Genomic DNA, 12,951 nt, shown 5'->3' on the forward strand with positions numbered 1-12,951 from the left:
TTTTCAGTGCTGATTTTCAAGGCACCATTTATAGAATTTGTTCCCTTGTTCCCACATTTTATCCATCCTTATTATTACTCTTTCCCCCACCACCCAGCAGCATGTTCAAGTAATTTGTGCTGAATGGCAGCCATTTTCCTACACTTCATATGACACAAGCAGGCCAAACAAGTCCTCAGAAACTGTGAGATCCAGAATGCCACCTGTTTTTTTTTGTTTGTTTGTTTTTTCATTCTCTGAGTCCATTTCTGAGCAATTTATGATATACTGATGCTTTATATCAGGTTTGTCCAAGTTTAGTCCTCGAGGGCTTCAAACAGGCCTGGTTTTCAGGATATCCCTAATGAATATGCACAAGCAAGATTTGAATGCCCACTACATCCATTGTATACAGAACTCTCTTATGTGTGTTCATTAGGGATATCCTGAAAACCTGGTCTGCTTGCAGTCCTCGAGGACTGAACGTGGATAAGGCTTAATTAAATGCATCAATTTGACGTCTCTATGGTCTTCTAATAATGATCAGTAGACAGTGACTAAAGAAGAGAATCCAAAAGCTTGATTTCCTTTCTAAGGAAACAAATTAGTCTAAATTTAAATGTATGAAACTTTTATAACAGACCCTTATTTACTAAAGTATGGTAAGATTTTGGAATTATCCCACAGTAATAGCCAAAATTAACGCACGGTAAAGGGAAAACCTCCACTCTGCGTAAAATGGTGGGTGCATTTCCAGCATTTTTGGGAGGGCTGCCATTCAGTTAACATAGAGAAGTATCTATGATACTGTGTGGGTAAACTGGATTTTCCATTCGGGTCTTTATCTGCTGACATCAACTATGTTAGTATGTTATCCCTCTTGAGGTGATGTTAACCGCTCTGTGCTATCTGCTGTCTTAATCGTTAATGCACAATAGAGACTTCCCTCTCTGTCCCGCCCCCGCGTCAATATGTGATGACGGGGGCGGGACAGAGAGGGAAACTGCGCGAAGCCGCTGAGGTCGCTACCGCCCCCCCCCCCCCCCGAGGTCACCGCTACCGCTCCCCCCACCCGGAGTCGCCGCCGCCACCCCTCCACCCGGCCCGGGCCCTCTCTTCGCTACTGAACTTACATCCATTCGCTGGAACGCAGCACACACATCAACTGAGCTGCCATCGGCCTTCCTTCCCTGCCTGTGTCCCACCCTCCCTGACAATACGTGACATGAGGGCGGGACACAGGCAGAGAAGGAAGGCCGACGGCAGCTCAGCTGATGTGCGTGCTGCGTTCCAGCGAATGGATGTAAGTTCAGTAGCGAAGAGAGGGCCCGGGCCGGGTGGAGGGGTGGCGGCGGCGGTGACTCCGGGGGTGGGGGGGAACAGTAGCGGCGACCTCGCGTGGGGGGGGCCAGCATTGACCTCCGAAAACACCAATACCAGCCCGTTTTTAGGGGCTCAACGGCTAGTAAGGTATAATTCCCACACCAAAATAGTCATTTAGGAAGGTAGATGCTCACATGCATTAAGGAAATAACACATGATATTTGCCAGTTAATGAGTGTTGTTTTACCATGACACAGTTTACTACAAAATAAACTACATAATAATGAGATGCAAGGCATGCTAATGCATGCAAAGCCCCTCATTATTATTATGTAAGTTGAATAATGCAGCTTTTGTTATGCTTCTCAAGCTACATTATTCATAGTAAAATTAAACCATCTTTGAGCTGGTGTTATTTGTCTTCATCTGGAGCGTTGGGCCACTGACATGCAGCCTGATGCTCCCAGGGGCTATCTTCAAGAGGGCTGGTACATGAAACAAACCCGATTTGCCTGGCCCGCCTGGAACTGAAGGCACCCTCAAGCCTTTAAGCCTACTCCCAGAAGAAGACCCCCACATTTCCCAAAGACACCACTGACCTCCCACTCCCCTGTAGGTAGGGTTACCATATGTCCGGATTTACCCGGACGTGTCCTCTTTTTGAGGACATGTCCGGGCAACCAGGTGGGTTTTGCCAATCTGCCCGTTTGTCAGGATTTCTGGACAAATGGGCAGGCTGGTGGGTGGACAAATGGGCAGATTGCTAGCCTCCCCTCCCCTTACTTATTACTGTCCTGGTGGTCTAGTGACCTCTTCCGCCCTCGGGGCAGGAAAGAGCCCCCTCTTTCCTGCCCAGAGCACTGCCCTGCATGCATCCTTCCTGTTGCTGATCTCTGCGCCGATTCAAAATGGCCACCAAGAGTTGAAGTGACCTTGCGAGACTTCAACTCTCGGTGGCCATTTTGAATCGGTGCCGAGATCAGCAACAGGAAGGATGCATGCAGGGCAGCGCTTCGGGCAGGAAAGAGGGGGCTCTTTCCTGCCCAGAAGAGGTCACTAGACCACCAGGGCAGTAGTAAGGAAAGGGGAGGGGGGTGACTGAGAGAGGGGGTGACAGGGTGTGTGACGGGGGGAGGGGAAAATGTGACAGGGGGCGGAGCGAGGGTGTGAAAGGGGGTGTGGTGGGGTGTGAAAGGGGGCGGGGTGGGTGTGTGATGGGCAGGGCATGTGCCCTCCTTTTTGGGGGACAAAATATGGTAACCCTACCTGTAGGCAATTCATTGGGCCTAGGTCTACAATTCCTGGTATTTATCAGTTGAGGGTAGAAATGAATCCCAGTTACTCATGTCCCTTACTGCTAGACACCAGCAATTGCAGGGGTAGAGCAGGGGTCCAATGGGGTAGGGGTGGGGTCTCTGCTGGGAATGAGGTGTTGCCTTCAGGGGGGTGGGGTTGCCTTTTGCCAGAGTAGCAACATTGTAACATAGTAAATGACAGCATGCAAGAACCTGTATGGTCAATCTAGTCTGCCCAATAAAGTAATTTGAGTTATACTTGTCACTCCAGGAAGATTCCCCTCCCATATAGATTGTATTCTCTTCCTAATCTTCCCAGGTCTCATCCCCCTCACATACCCCCTGAAGGTCAGACACCCTTCACATCACATCCCAACCTGACCCCTCCCCCTTCCCCACTGCCAAGCACATCCTTGTCACTGACAGAAAAACCAACTCCCACAGCCCTCCCCCAACCCCCCAGGACCTACCCAGGGGTCTGTAGTGATAGTTCAGCTGTCCCAGGTGGCGCCCCCTGCATTTACCACACAGGCTTTGCACTTAGCGCATTTTAATTTTTGCTGTCAACATATGTATGGTAACTGCCAAACTTACTGCACTTTAGTAAAAGGGCCCTATAAAGGGGCATAATCGAAAGGGGCACCAACGTTTTCCTGAGGACATCCTCGCAGGACGTCCCGGCAAAGGGGCAGGGAAACCCATATTATCAAAACAAAATGGGCGTCCATATTTCATTTCGATAATACGGTCAGGGATGCCCAAATCTTGAAATTTAGGTCGACCTTAGAGATGGTCGTCCTTAGAGATGGTCGTCCCCAATTTTTGGCGATAATGGAAACCGAGGACGCCCATCTCAGAAACGACCAAATCCAAGCCCTTTGGTCATGGGAGGAGCCAGTATTTGTAGTGCACTGGTCCCCCTGACATGCCAGGACACCAACCGGGCACCCTAGGGGGCACTGCAGGGGACTTCACAAATTGCTCCCAGGTGCATAGCTCCCTTACCTTGTGTGCTGAGCCCCCCAAAACCCACTCCCCACAACTGTACACCACTAACATAGCCCTAAGGGGTGAAGGGGGGCACCTACACGTGGGTACAGTGGGTTTCTGGTGGGTTTTGAAGGGCTCACATTTACCACCAAAAGTGTAACAGGTAGGGGTGAGATGGGCCTGGGTCCGCCTGCCTGAAGTGCACTGCACCCACTAAAACTGCTCCAGGGACCTGCATACTGTTGTCATGGAGCTGGGTATGACATTTGAGGCTGGCATAGAGGCTGGCAAAAAATATTTAAAAAGGTTTTTTTTTAGGGTTGGTGACCACTGGGTGAGTAAGAGGAGGTCATCCCCGATTCCCTCCGGTGGTCATCTGGTCAGTTCAGGCACCTTTTTGAGGCTTGGTCGTAAGAAAAAATGGACCAAGTAAAGTTGCCCAAGTGCTCGTCAGGGACGCCCTTCTTTTTTCCATTATCAGTCAAGGACACCCATGTGTTAGGCATGCCCCAGTCCCGCTTTCGCTATGCTTCCAACACGCCCCCATGAACTTTGGTTGTCCCCGTGACGAAAAGCAGTTGAGGACGCCCAAAATCAGCTTTTGATTATGCCAATTTGGGTCACCCTGGGAGAAGGACGCCCATCTCCCGATTTATATCGAAAGATGGGCACCCTTCTCTTTCGAAAATAAGCCTGATAGTGTCATAAACTACACAACAAATATATATAATCTTACTACCTAAGAAACTACACTCACAAGCGTAACCTGTCAAGTACACATAAAAATATTTTGCTTAATACATCCAAACAATAAGTGAATGCATTAACAGCTTAAATGATTCCATTCATTTCATTGTTATGTTGAAGCAAAGGATATTCCAGAGAGTGAGCTGATATTACACTGTTTTTTCATTTTTATTTGATGAATTAATAGATCATATAACCATTTGCCATTCCTGGACTTCAAGGTTCCTTCTGAAATTTGATATTTATGTAATTATACTGTACACACGAAACAGATGCAGATTCATATTGGGTACTATTATATACTGGTTAATCCGTTAAATTTTTGAATACTTTTTCAGGAACTCAATTCCTTGTAGGTTCTAGATTTTTTTTTTTTTTTTGGGGGGGGGGGGGTAAATTAATGTGGATAAACTCAAACCCTGGTATGGCTTGTGCATATATGCAGCTTTGTATGTAACATTTTATCGGACAGAATACTTACTAGTTCTGATGAACCTGAGCAAATGTTTTTATAGCATTTCCCATAGTATAATTATGGAAGCTCATTTGTAGAAATCATTTTATCCTCTGCCACTGTTTTTGCTCTCTTATCATTGAAAACACACTTAAAACTGCATTGGGATATTTATCTCATTTTTCTGCCTGAAATTTTGCATGCAAAGACGGTGTCCGCTTTGGCGCATTATGAATGATAGCTTTGGTGTTGAAAAGTCCGCTCATTTGCTCGTGGCATTTACAATTAGTAAATGAAAACGATTGTATCATATTAACAGTGGCACAACGAAAGTTTATAGCAGTCCTCAGAGGGCTGTGGGGGGAGACAAAGCAGCTGTTGCTGTTTGTTTATGCAACTCAGCAACATATGAGCACTGGTCCCTCAATGGCGCTCGGCGGGCTGGTCTCTGCTTGATCTTTGAAGGTTGCTGCTGTTTGAACAAACCTCCCTGTGTCCTATGTAACACCATCTGTCTCACTAGGAATGTGGGAAGATTCAGCACACCCTAGCAGTTGTCATACCGTTTTTTGTGTCTTTTTTTTTTTTTTTTTTTTTTGCAAAAGGCCTTTGTGTCATTGCTTTTTGAAAAAAAAAAAAAACTGACCTCCTACCTTGAGCATCCAGAATAGATGGCTGGATTTTTTTTCCTTTTTTTTTCCAGAATTCAAAGTCTCACTGTTTTTCTCACTTGTACAAAAAGGTCATCTGTGTTTGATTATTATCTTTCCTCTGCTAACTTGTCCTTTTTAGCAAACTCTTCTCCTTACCTCAGTAGTGGAAAAAAAAAAAAGGAGAGGTATATTTTACACAAACTGTTATGTTTGGTTTTAATGAGTACAACCTGTCATCGTAAAGGAGCTTAGCACAAAGCTAAGGCAACAGAGTTGAAACTAATGCGGTGCAGAAGTAATGGATGAGGGCCTTCACCAGTGGGGGTTACCATCTTTTTACACTGATGATAAAAAAAAATCCTTCTAATCCAGAGATTGGGCCACTAAAGGTGGTTTACATATGTCACATATAGGCAAATTCAGAGTAAATGTATGCTTAAATCCTGTATTGGTTTCACACTTCTTTCAGAGTTAGGCCTTTGGACTTTTATTCTGTGCAAAAGCAAACAGAGGGGCCCTTTTACTAAGCCGCATAGGCGCCTTAGCATGTCAATTTTGAGTTACGCCAAGCTACTATGTGGCCCTTGTGTAATTTCGTTTTTGACCCGCGTCCACTATGCGCACCGGAAAATATTTTTATTTTCTGGTGCGTGGGCGGTAATCGGCATTTTACACATGTAGACCATTACCACCCGGTTACCACATGAGTCTTTACCGCTAGGCATTTTGTACAGGTGCGCTGAAAAATGGTTCTGTGCTCGCCCAAAACACACTACCGCAGGCCATTTTTCAGCGCGCCTTTGTAAAAGGGCCCCAGCGTAAACCTCTGTGGAAGGGGGGGAGGAAGGAGTTGGCATATTTTCATTTTTGATGATTCTCTGTTTTTTCTTGGGGGGGGGGGTGCATGTCCCAGTTGTTAATTAATAGACAAAGCCAATAAAAACTGAGTTACAGCAAGCTAGCCTGAAAATCTTATTTTTAGTTGAGAAAAATGCCGTAGACTAAAAAGTTGCAGATATTCAGCAAAACATTTCTGTAGAATAAAGATCTTACTGCATTTGATAGTCCATGAGGAAGTCTTCCTAGATATTAAATACACAAGTGCCACTTTAGAGGGTTCTTTTTAAATCCATTAAACAGACACAAACTAACCCCTTCTGCAAGCCCTTTTTTTGGTATGCATTTTTCTACATTTCTAAAAAAATGTATGTTTGTTTATAATGGTTCCAATAAACAAAATTATTAACTATACGACAGTGGGTTCTTTTTAGAGAACATTGAGGAACCTATTTAAAAGAAAACTGGAGATTCTTTTTATTTTTGCAATTCCGTTCATTAAAAACATTTTCTTTTTCCTTCTAACTGAATAATACTGACAAGATAAAGAAATGCACTTTTCGACTTGTCAGAAACGATATTGGTTAAGGGGAGGGTTGTTAGCTCTACAAATTTCTTTTGTTCCTGTTGAGTGAAATTTGTGCTGGTATCTTTCTTTTACAGCACCAAATGCTGACCCAAGGAGCAGGCAATCGCAAGTTCAAATGCACAGAGTGTGGCAAAGCCTTCAAATATAAACACCATCTGAAGGAACACCTGCGAATTCACAGTGGTGAGTATTGGAGGTGCCGGTGTTCTAATTTGCATTTTGTTTAATTAGCTGGGTTTTAAAGATTTTTTTTTTAAAAGCTTGTGTGCAGTTCAGTTTTATTTTATTTATTTATTTTTAGCTTTATAGAGCTACAAAGATATTTCATAAATAATTTGTGCCTGACTCATCCTCATGAGATCTGTCATACCGTTAATTGCAGGGTCTTGTGCAAGACCTGGAAACATGATTGATTACGCTACTTGTAAGACAAAAAAAAAGTGTTTTGTTACCTTTATTTCTTTAACTCATAGAAACTGAAATTATTTGTTCAATTGGTTCACAACTGTGATCAATATTTATTTTAAATTCAGATAGCTATTTGGGAATTCCTATTGCAGGTTTAGGACTGCAGTTTCCTAACACTGCAGAAATGATGGGAAACAGTTACAACTTATCACTCTAGTAGTCCATCTATAGGCAACTTGCAGTGTGGTGCATCTTTTCCTCATTACCTTTTCCTATAGGTTCTTAGTAGGGTTGCCAACTGGCTCCAGATTTGCCTGACAGGGTTAATCCAGGCCAGGCTTTACCCCATTGCATGCAGGGATTTGTAGTTCTGATTTCCCCACCGGATTCCCTAAGTAAAACTACAAGTCCCTGCATGCAATGAAGTGAACTCATGGCTGAATCAACCCTATTTGGCAAATCTGGAGCCAGCTGACAACCCTACTTCTTAGGGAAGGGAACGCCTTTTACGACTGGAGGCAAAAACATTGAAAGATGTTAAGGAAGACTGTAAGGTCTCTCTTCCCTCCCTGTGGGAACACTGCAAACTCTACCTGAATTCTGGATGTGCTTTCAGTTTCCTCCCTGGTATACTATTGACTGTGTGTGTGATAATTGTACATCATTAAGAAGCCAATTTGTAAACTGACCATGGTGCTTGCAGGCTGGTGGGTGCCTTCAAAGGGAAACCCTCAATAGAACCCGGAAGACAAGTCATCATCAGCAGGAGCAGCAGCAGCATCAAACTATCAGGCGTTTTTTTTAAAGTGACCGCCGGACATCTTCCGACATAAATCGGGAGATGGCCGGCGATCTCTGAAAAGCGGTGGAATCAGTATAATTGAAAGCTGCTTTTTTGACACCATCGCTGCTTTCCCGTTGCCGAGCCGGCGAAAGTTAAAGGGGGCATTTCGGCGGCGTAGCGAAGGCTGGACATGGGTGGGCATGGGCGTGGCTACCAGATGGCCGGCTTTCACAGATAATGGAAAAAGTGGCGTTAATCAGTATTTTGCTGGGTTTACTTGGTCCTTTTATTTTCACAACCAAGCCTAAAAAAGGTGCCCCAACTCACCAGATGACCACAGGAGGGAATGGGGGATGACCTCCCCATACTCCCCCAGTGGTCACCAACCCCCTCCCACACTAAAAAAATAAAAATAAAAACTTTTTTTGCCAGCCTGTAACGACTATATCATAACAACACTCTGTAAGCCACATTGAGCCTGCAAAAAGGTGGGAAAATGTGGGGTACAAATGCAATAAATAATAATAAGCCTGTATGCCAGCCTCAAATGTCATACCCAGCTCCCTGACAGCAGTATGCAAGTCCCTGGAGCAGTTTTTAATGGGTGCAGTGCACTTCAGGCAGGCAGACCCAGGTCCATCCTCCCCCCACCTGTTAACCCCCCAAAACCCACTGTACCTACATGTAGGTGCCCCCCTTCACCCATAAGGGCTATGGTAATGGTGTAGAGTTGTGGGGAGTGGGTTTGGGGGGGATTTAGGGGGCTCAGCACCCAAGATAAGGGAGCTATGCACCTGGGAGCTATTTGTATATATATTTTTTTTATTTTTAGAAGTGCCCCCTAGGGTGACTGGTTGGTGTCCTGGCATGTCAGGGGGACCAGTGCACTACAAATGCTGGCTCCTCCCACGAGCAAATGCCTTGGATTTAGCCAGGGTTGAGATGGCCGCTTTTAGTTTCCATTATCACTGAAAAACAAAACCAGCCATCTCAAACCCGGCGAACTCTGGCATTTGGCCGGGCCACACCGTATTATCGAAAGAAAAGATGGCCGGCCATCTTTTTCGATAATACGGTTCAGCCAGCTGTTTGTGGCGCCACCAAAATAGATCGCCGGCAATCTATTTCGCCGGCGCTGTTCGATTATCCCCCTCTATATGGGTCAAGTAAAGGCTCAACTAGAGCCTGGGGAGAGAAGGGAGGAAGAAGGCAGCTGCACCTTGACCAGGGCTGAGAGGAGGCAGTAGCAGTCTGGTCTAGTAGGTAGGATGGAGAAGGTGATAGGAAATCAATTAGGGGGACAGCAAGAGGAGAAGGAGAAGGTGGTAGTCACCATATCAATACCTGCAGAGGGAAAGAGACAGAAGCCATTTAATTGGGACAGAAGAGAGAGGAAAGAAAGAAGAAGGTACACATCGCTTGTGCTGACTCATAGGTTGCTTGGGCCAACACTTTCAACAGATATGTTTATTCACAGTATAATACAATCAGCTTTCTAGCTCTACCTAGCTTCGCATTGCTCCACCTAGCTCCCACCTTCATGTAAAACAGCTACACTGAGCTCAGAGAGAGAAAACAGGTAACTCCACAGTTGTCAGCTCTCAGACTATACAGACTGGAGGAGGAAATGGCAAAAGATTAATTAGTATCTGGGGACATGGTGGCTGCCTCATCTTAGTGTTGGCACTGACTCATTCTTTGGAGGACCTATGTGATCTCTGGTCTATCTGTTGGAAATCACAGTCATAAAGAGTAGGTGAACACCATCTGAATGAATTTAGCAACTTTGTATGTCTGTTTGCTACTCTTGGATACTAATAATGCCTTATTATTGACTTGAATTTTCCTTGTGATTAAATTATCAATTATTTTACATCATATCCATAGCTAAATGAAACTAGTAAAAGTAAAATAAAAACTAACTGAGCATTTATTGTCGTTTTAGGTGAAAAACCATATGAATGCCCAAACTGCAAGAAACGTTTCTCCCATTCTGGCTCCTACAGTTCACACATCAGCAGCAAGAAATGTATTGGCTTGATCTCTGTAAATGGCAGAATGAGAAACAATATCAAGACGGGTTCTTCTCCTAATTCTGTATCTTCCTCACCCACTAACTCAGCCATTACACAACTGAGACATAAGTTGGAAAATGGCAAACCACTTGGTATGTGTGAGCAACCAGGCTTATTGAAAATTAAAACAGAACCACTAGATTTCAATGACTATAAACTTCTTCTGGCCACTTCACATGGTTTTAATGGGCCTAATCCTTTTATGAATGGTGGACTTGGAGCAACCAGTGCATTAGAAATTCACGCTTCTGCTCAAAATTCAATGCAGCACTTAGGTGTAGGGATGGAAGCACCACTACTTGGATATCCAAGTAACTTAAGTGAGGTACAGAAAGTTCTACAGATTGTGGACAACACCATATGCAGGCAGAAAATGGACTATAAGTCTGAAGAAATCTCAAAGCTGAAGGGATATCATATGAAGGAAGCAGGATCTCAAGGAGAGGAACAAGGAGTTACTTCCCCTGGAATTCCACCAATGGGTCTTCCCGTAGTGAGTCATAATGGTGCCACTAAAAGTATTATTGACTATACATTAGAAAAGGTCAATGAAGCCAAAGCTTGTCTTCAAAGTTTAACAACGGACTCAAGAAGGCAGCTCAGTAATATTAAAAAAGAGAAACTGCGTACCTTGATCGATCTGGTAAGTGAAGATAAAATGTTAGAGAACCATAATATAACAACTCCATTTTCTTGCCAGTTTTGTAAAGAAAGCTTTCCTGGTCCCATTCCCTTACATCAGCATGAACGTTACTTGTGCAAGATGAATGAAGAAATCAAGGCAGTCCTCCAGCCTAGTGAAAATATGGCTTTCAACAAACCTGGAGTGTTTGCTGACAAACAAGCCCTCCTGTTGTCATCAGTACTTTCTGAGAAAGGAATGACTAGCCCCATCAACCCATACAAGGACCACATGTCTGTACTTAAAGCCTATTATGCTATGAATATGGAGCCCAACTCTGATGAACTACTGAAAATTTCCATTGCTGTGGGCCTTCCTCAGGAATTTGTGAAGACATGGTTTGAGCAAAGAAAAGTCTACCAGTATGCAAGTTCCAGGTCACCACCACTAGAAAGAACCAGTGCTGAGGTGGTGCTGGCTGCCACCAACAACACTCCCACTAAAGACTCTTTCTCAGTAAGATCTCCAATAAAACCTGTGGACTCTATAATTTCACCATCTCTAGCTGAATTCCATAATCGTGTTACTAATTGTGATACTCCTCTCAGGCTAACGAAACATACTCATTTTACAAGTATTAAACCAGTTCTTGATAAATTGGACCACTCCAGGAGCAATACTCCTTCTCCTTTAAATCTTTCTTCCACATCTTCTAAAAACTCCCATAGTAGTTCTTACACTCCAAACAGTTTCTCATCTGAGGAACTTCAGGCTGAGCCTTTGGACTTGTCTTTACCAAAACAAATGAAGAAGCCCAAAAGTGTTATTGCCATAAAGAACAAAACAAAACCCAATAACATCAGTATAGACCATAACAGTGTTTCCTCATCATCTGAAAATTCAGATGAGCCATTAAACTTGACTTTCATAAAGAAGGAATTTTCTAATTCAAATAACCTTGATAAGAGCACTGACCCACTATTTGGTATGAATCCATTTGGTGCCAAACCTTTATACACAACACTTCCACCACAAAGCGCATTTCCCCCTGCTGCATTTATGTCCCAAATTCAGACCAGCATTCCTGGGATGCGACCATACCCAGGCCTAGATCACTTGAGCTTCCTACCACACATGGCCTATACTTATCCAACTGGGGCAGCTACATTTGATATGCAGCAAAGGAGAAAATACCAACGGAAACAAGGTTTTCAGGTAAATAGTCAAAATTACTTATTTTTCAAGTGTAGCAGTAAATATTTTGCAACCTAACCATAACAAAATAGTAGGAGATATCAAAATATTTCTCTTGCTTGGTCAATAGAAATGTTGAAGTTTACCTTCACATGGACAATGTTACTGTTAAAAAAGTAAACTATGACATTCTTAGCATATTTTTTAAGAAATGTGGTTTGAAAAAGAGCAAAACCAGAGCTGTATTTGTATTGTTGGCTTAGTTTTAGTTCTTAGCAATTAGACTATTTGCTGAATACTATCAAGACTATTCAATACTGAACACTAGATACATCTAAATTTGCTTGATGTCACTAAATATATATACAGGCCAATATTTAAACCCTGTAGTCAGTATTTTCCTTTTTTTAATGCCAGATACTTAAGGTCAGTGACAGGGGCGTAGCTAGGTGGGGCCACGGGAGCATGGGCCCCCACAGATTTAGCCCTGACCTCCTCTACTTTCAACCCCCCCTTCCCGCCGCCACCGTCCCTTCCCCACCGTCACCACCGCCAGGTACCTATGCTGGCGGGGGTCCCCAACCCCCGCCAGCCTTAGTTTTCTTCAGTGCCGGTCTCAGGAGCGTTCGCTGATATGTGCTGTGAGTCCGGACTGATATCCTGCTTGCACGTCCTGCAGGTTCGTGCATACAGGACATCAGTCAGGACTCAGCACAGATCAGCGAACACGCCGGAGACCGACGCTGAAGAAGACTAAGGCTGGTGGGGGTTGGGGACCCCCGCCAGCAAAGGTACCTGGCGGTGTTTGGGGGTGTCGAAAGTGGCGGGGCAGGGTCGGCGGCAGCCGGAGCATCTGAGAGTGGTGGGGGGTCGTCAGTGGAGGGGGGGCAAAAGTGGTGGGGGAGGGTAGGTGGTGGCGGGAGGGGTCCGAGAGTGGCAGGTGGGTCAGCGGCTGGGGGAGATGGGCTAAAATGTGCCCCCCACCTTGGGCTCTGGACCCC

At 44.5% G+C, this 12,951-nt stretch overlaps 1 protein-coding gene across 2 annotated transcripts in view; it reads left to right on the plus strand.

Annotated features, from left to right (window-relative positions):
* The window catches only part of ZEB2 (zinc finger E-box binding homeobox 2), a 277,673-nt gene that overhangs the window by 242,981 nt on the left and 21,741 nt on the right, over positions 1 to 12,951 (plus strand). For both annotated transcript variants that reach the window (XM_030208898.1, XM_030208899.1), the window contains 2 exons: positions 6,942 to 7,050; positions 10,005 to 11,971. In XM_030208898.1, coding sequence (XP_030064758.1) covers positions 6,942 to 7,050; positions 10,005 to 11,971 — 2,076 coding nt within the window. The remainder of the gene's footprint in view (positions 1 to 6,941; positions 7,051 to 10,004; positions 11,972 to 12,951) is intronic.

Source organism: Microcaecilia unicolor, chromosome 7, assembly GCF_901765095.1.
Source record: "Microcaecilia unicolor chromosome 7, aMicUni1.1, whole genome shotgun sequence".
In the NCBI taxonomy this organism is placed as follows: Eukaryota; Metazoa; Chordata; class Amphibia; order Gymnophiona; family Siphonopidae; genus Microcaecilia; species Microcaecilia unicolor.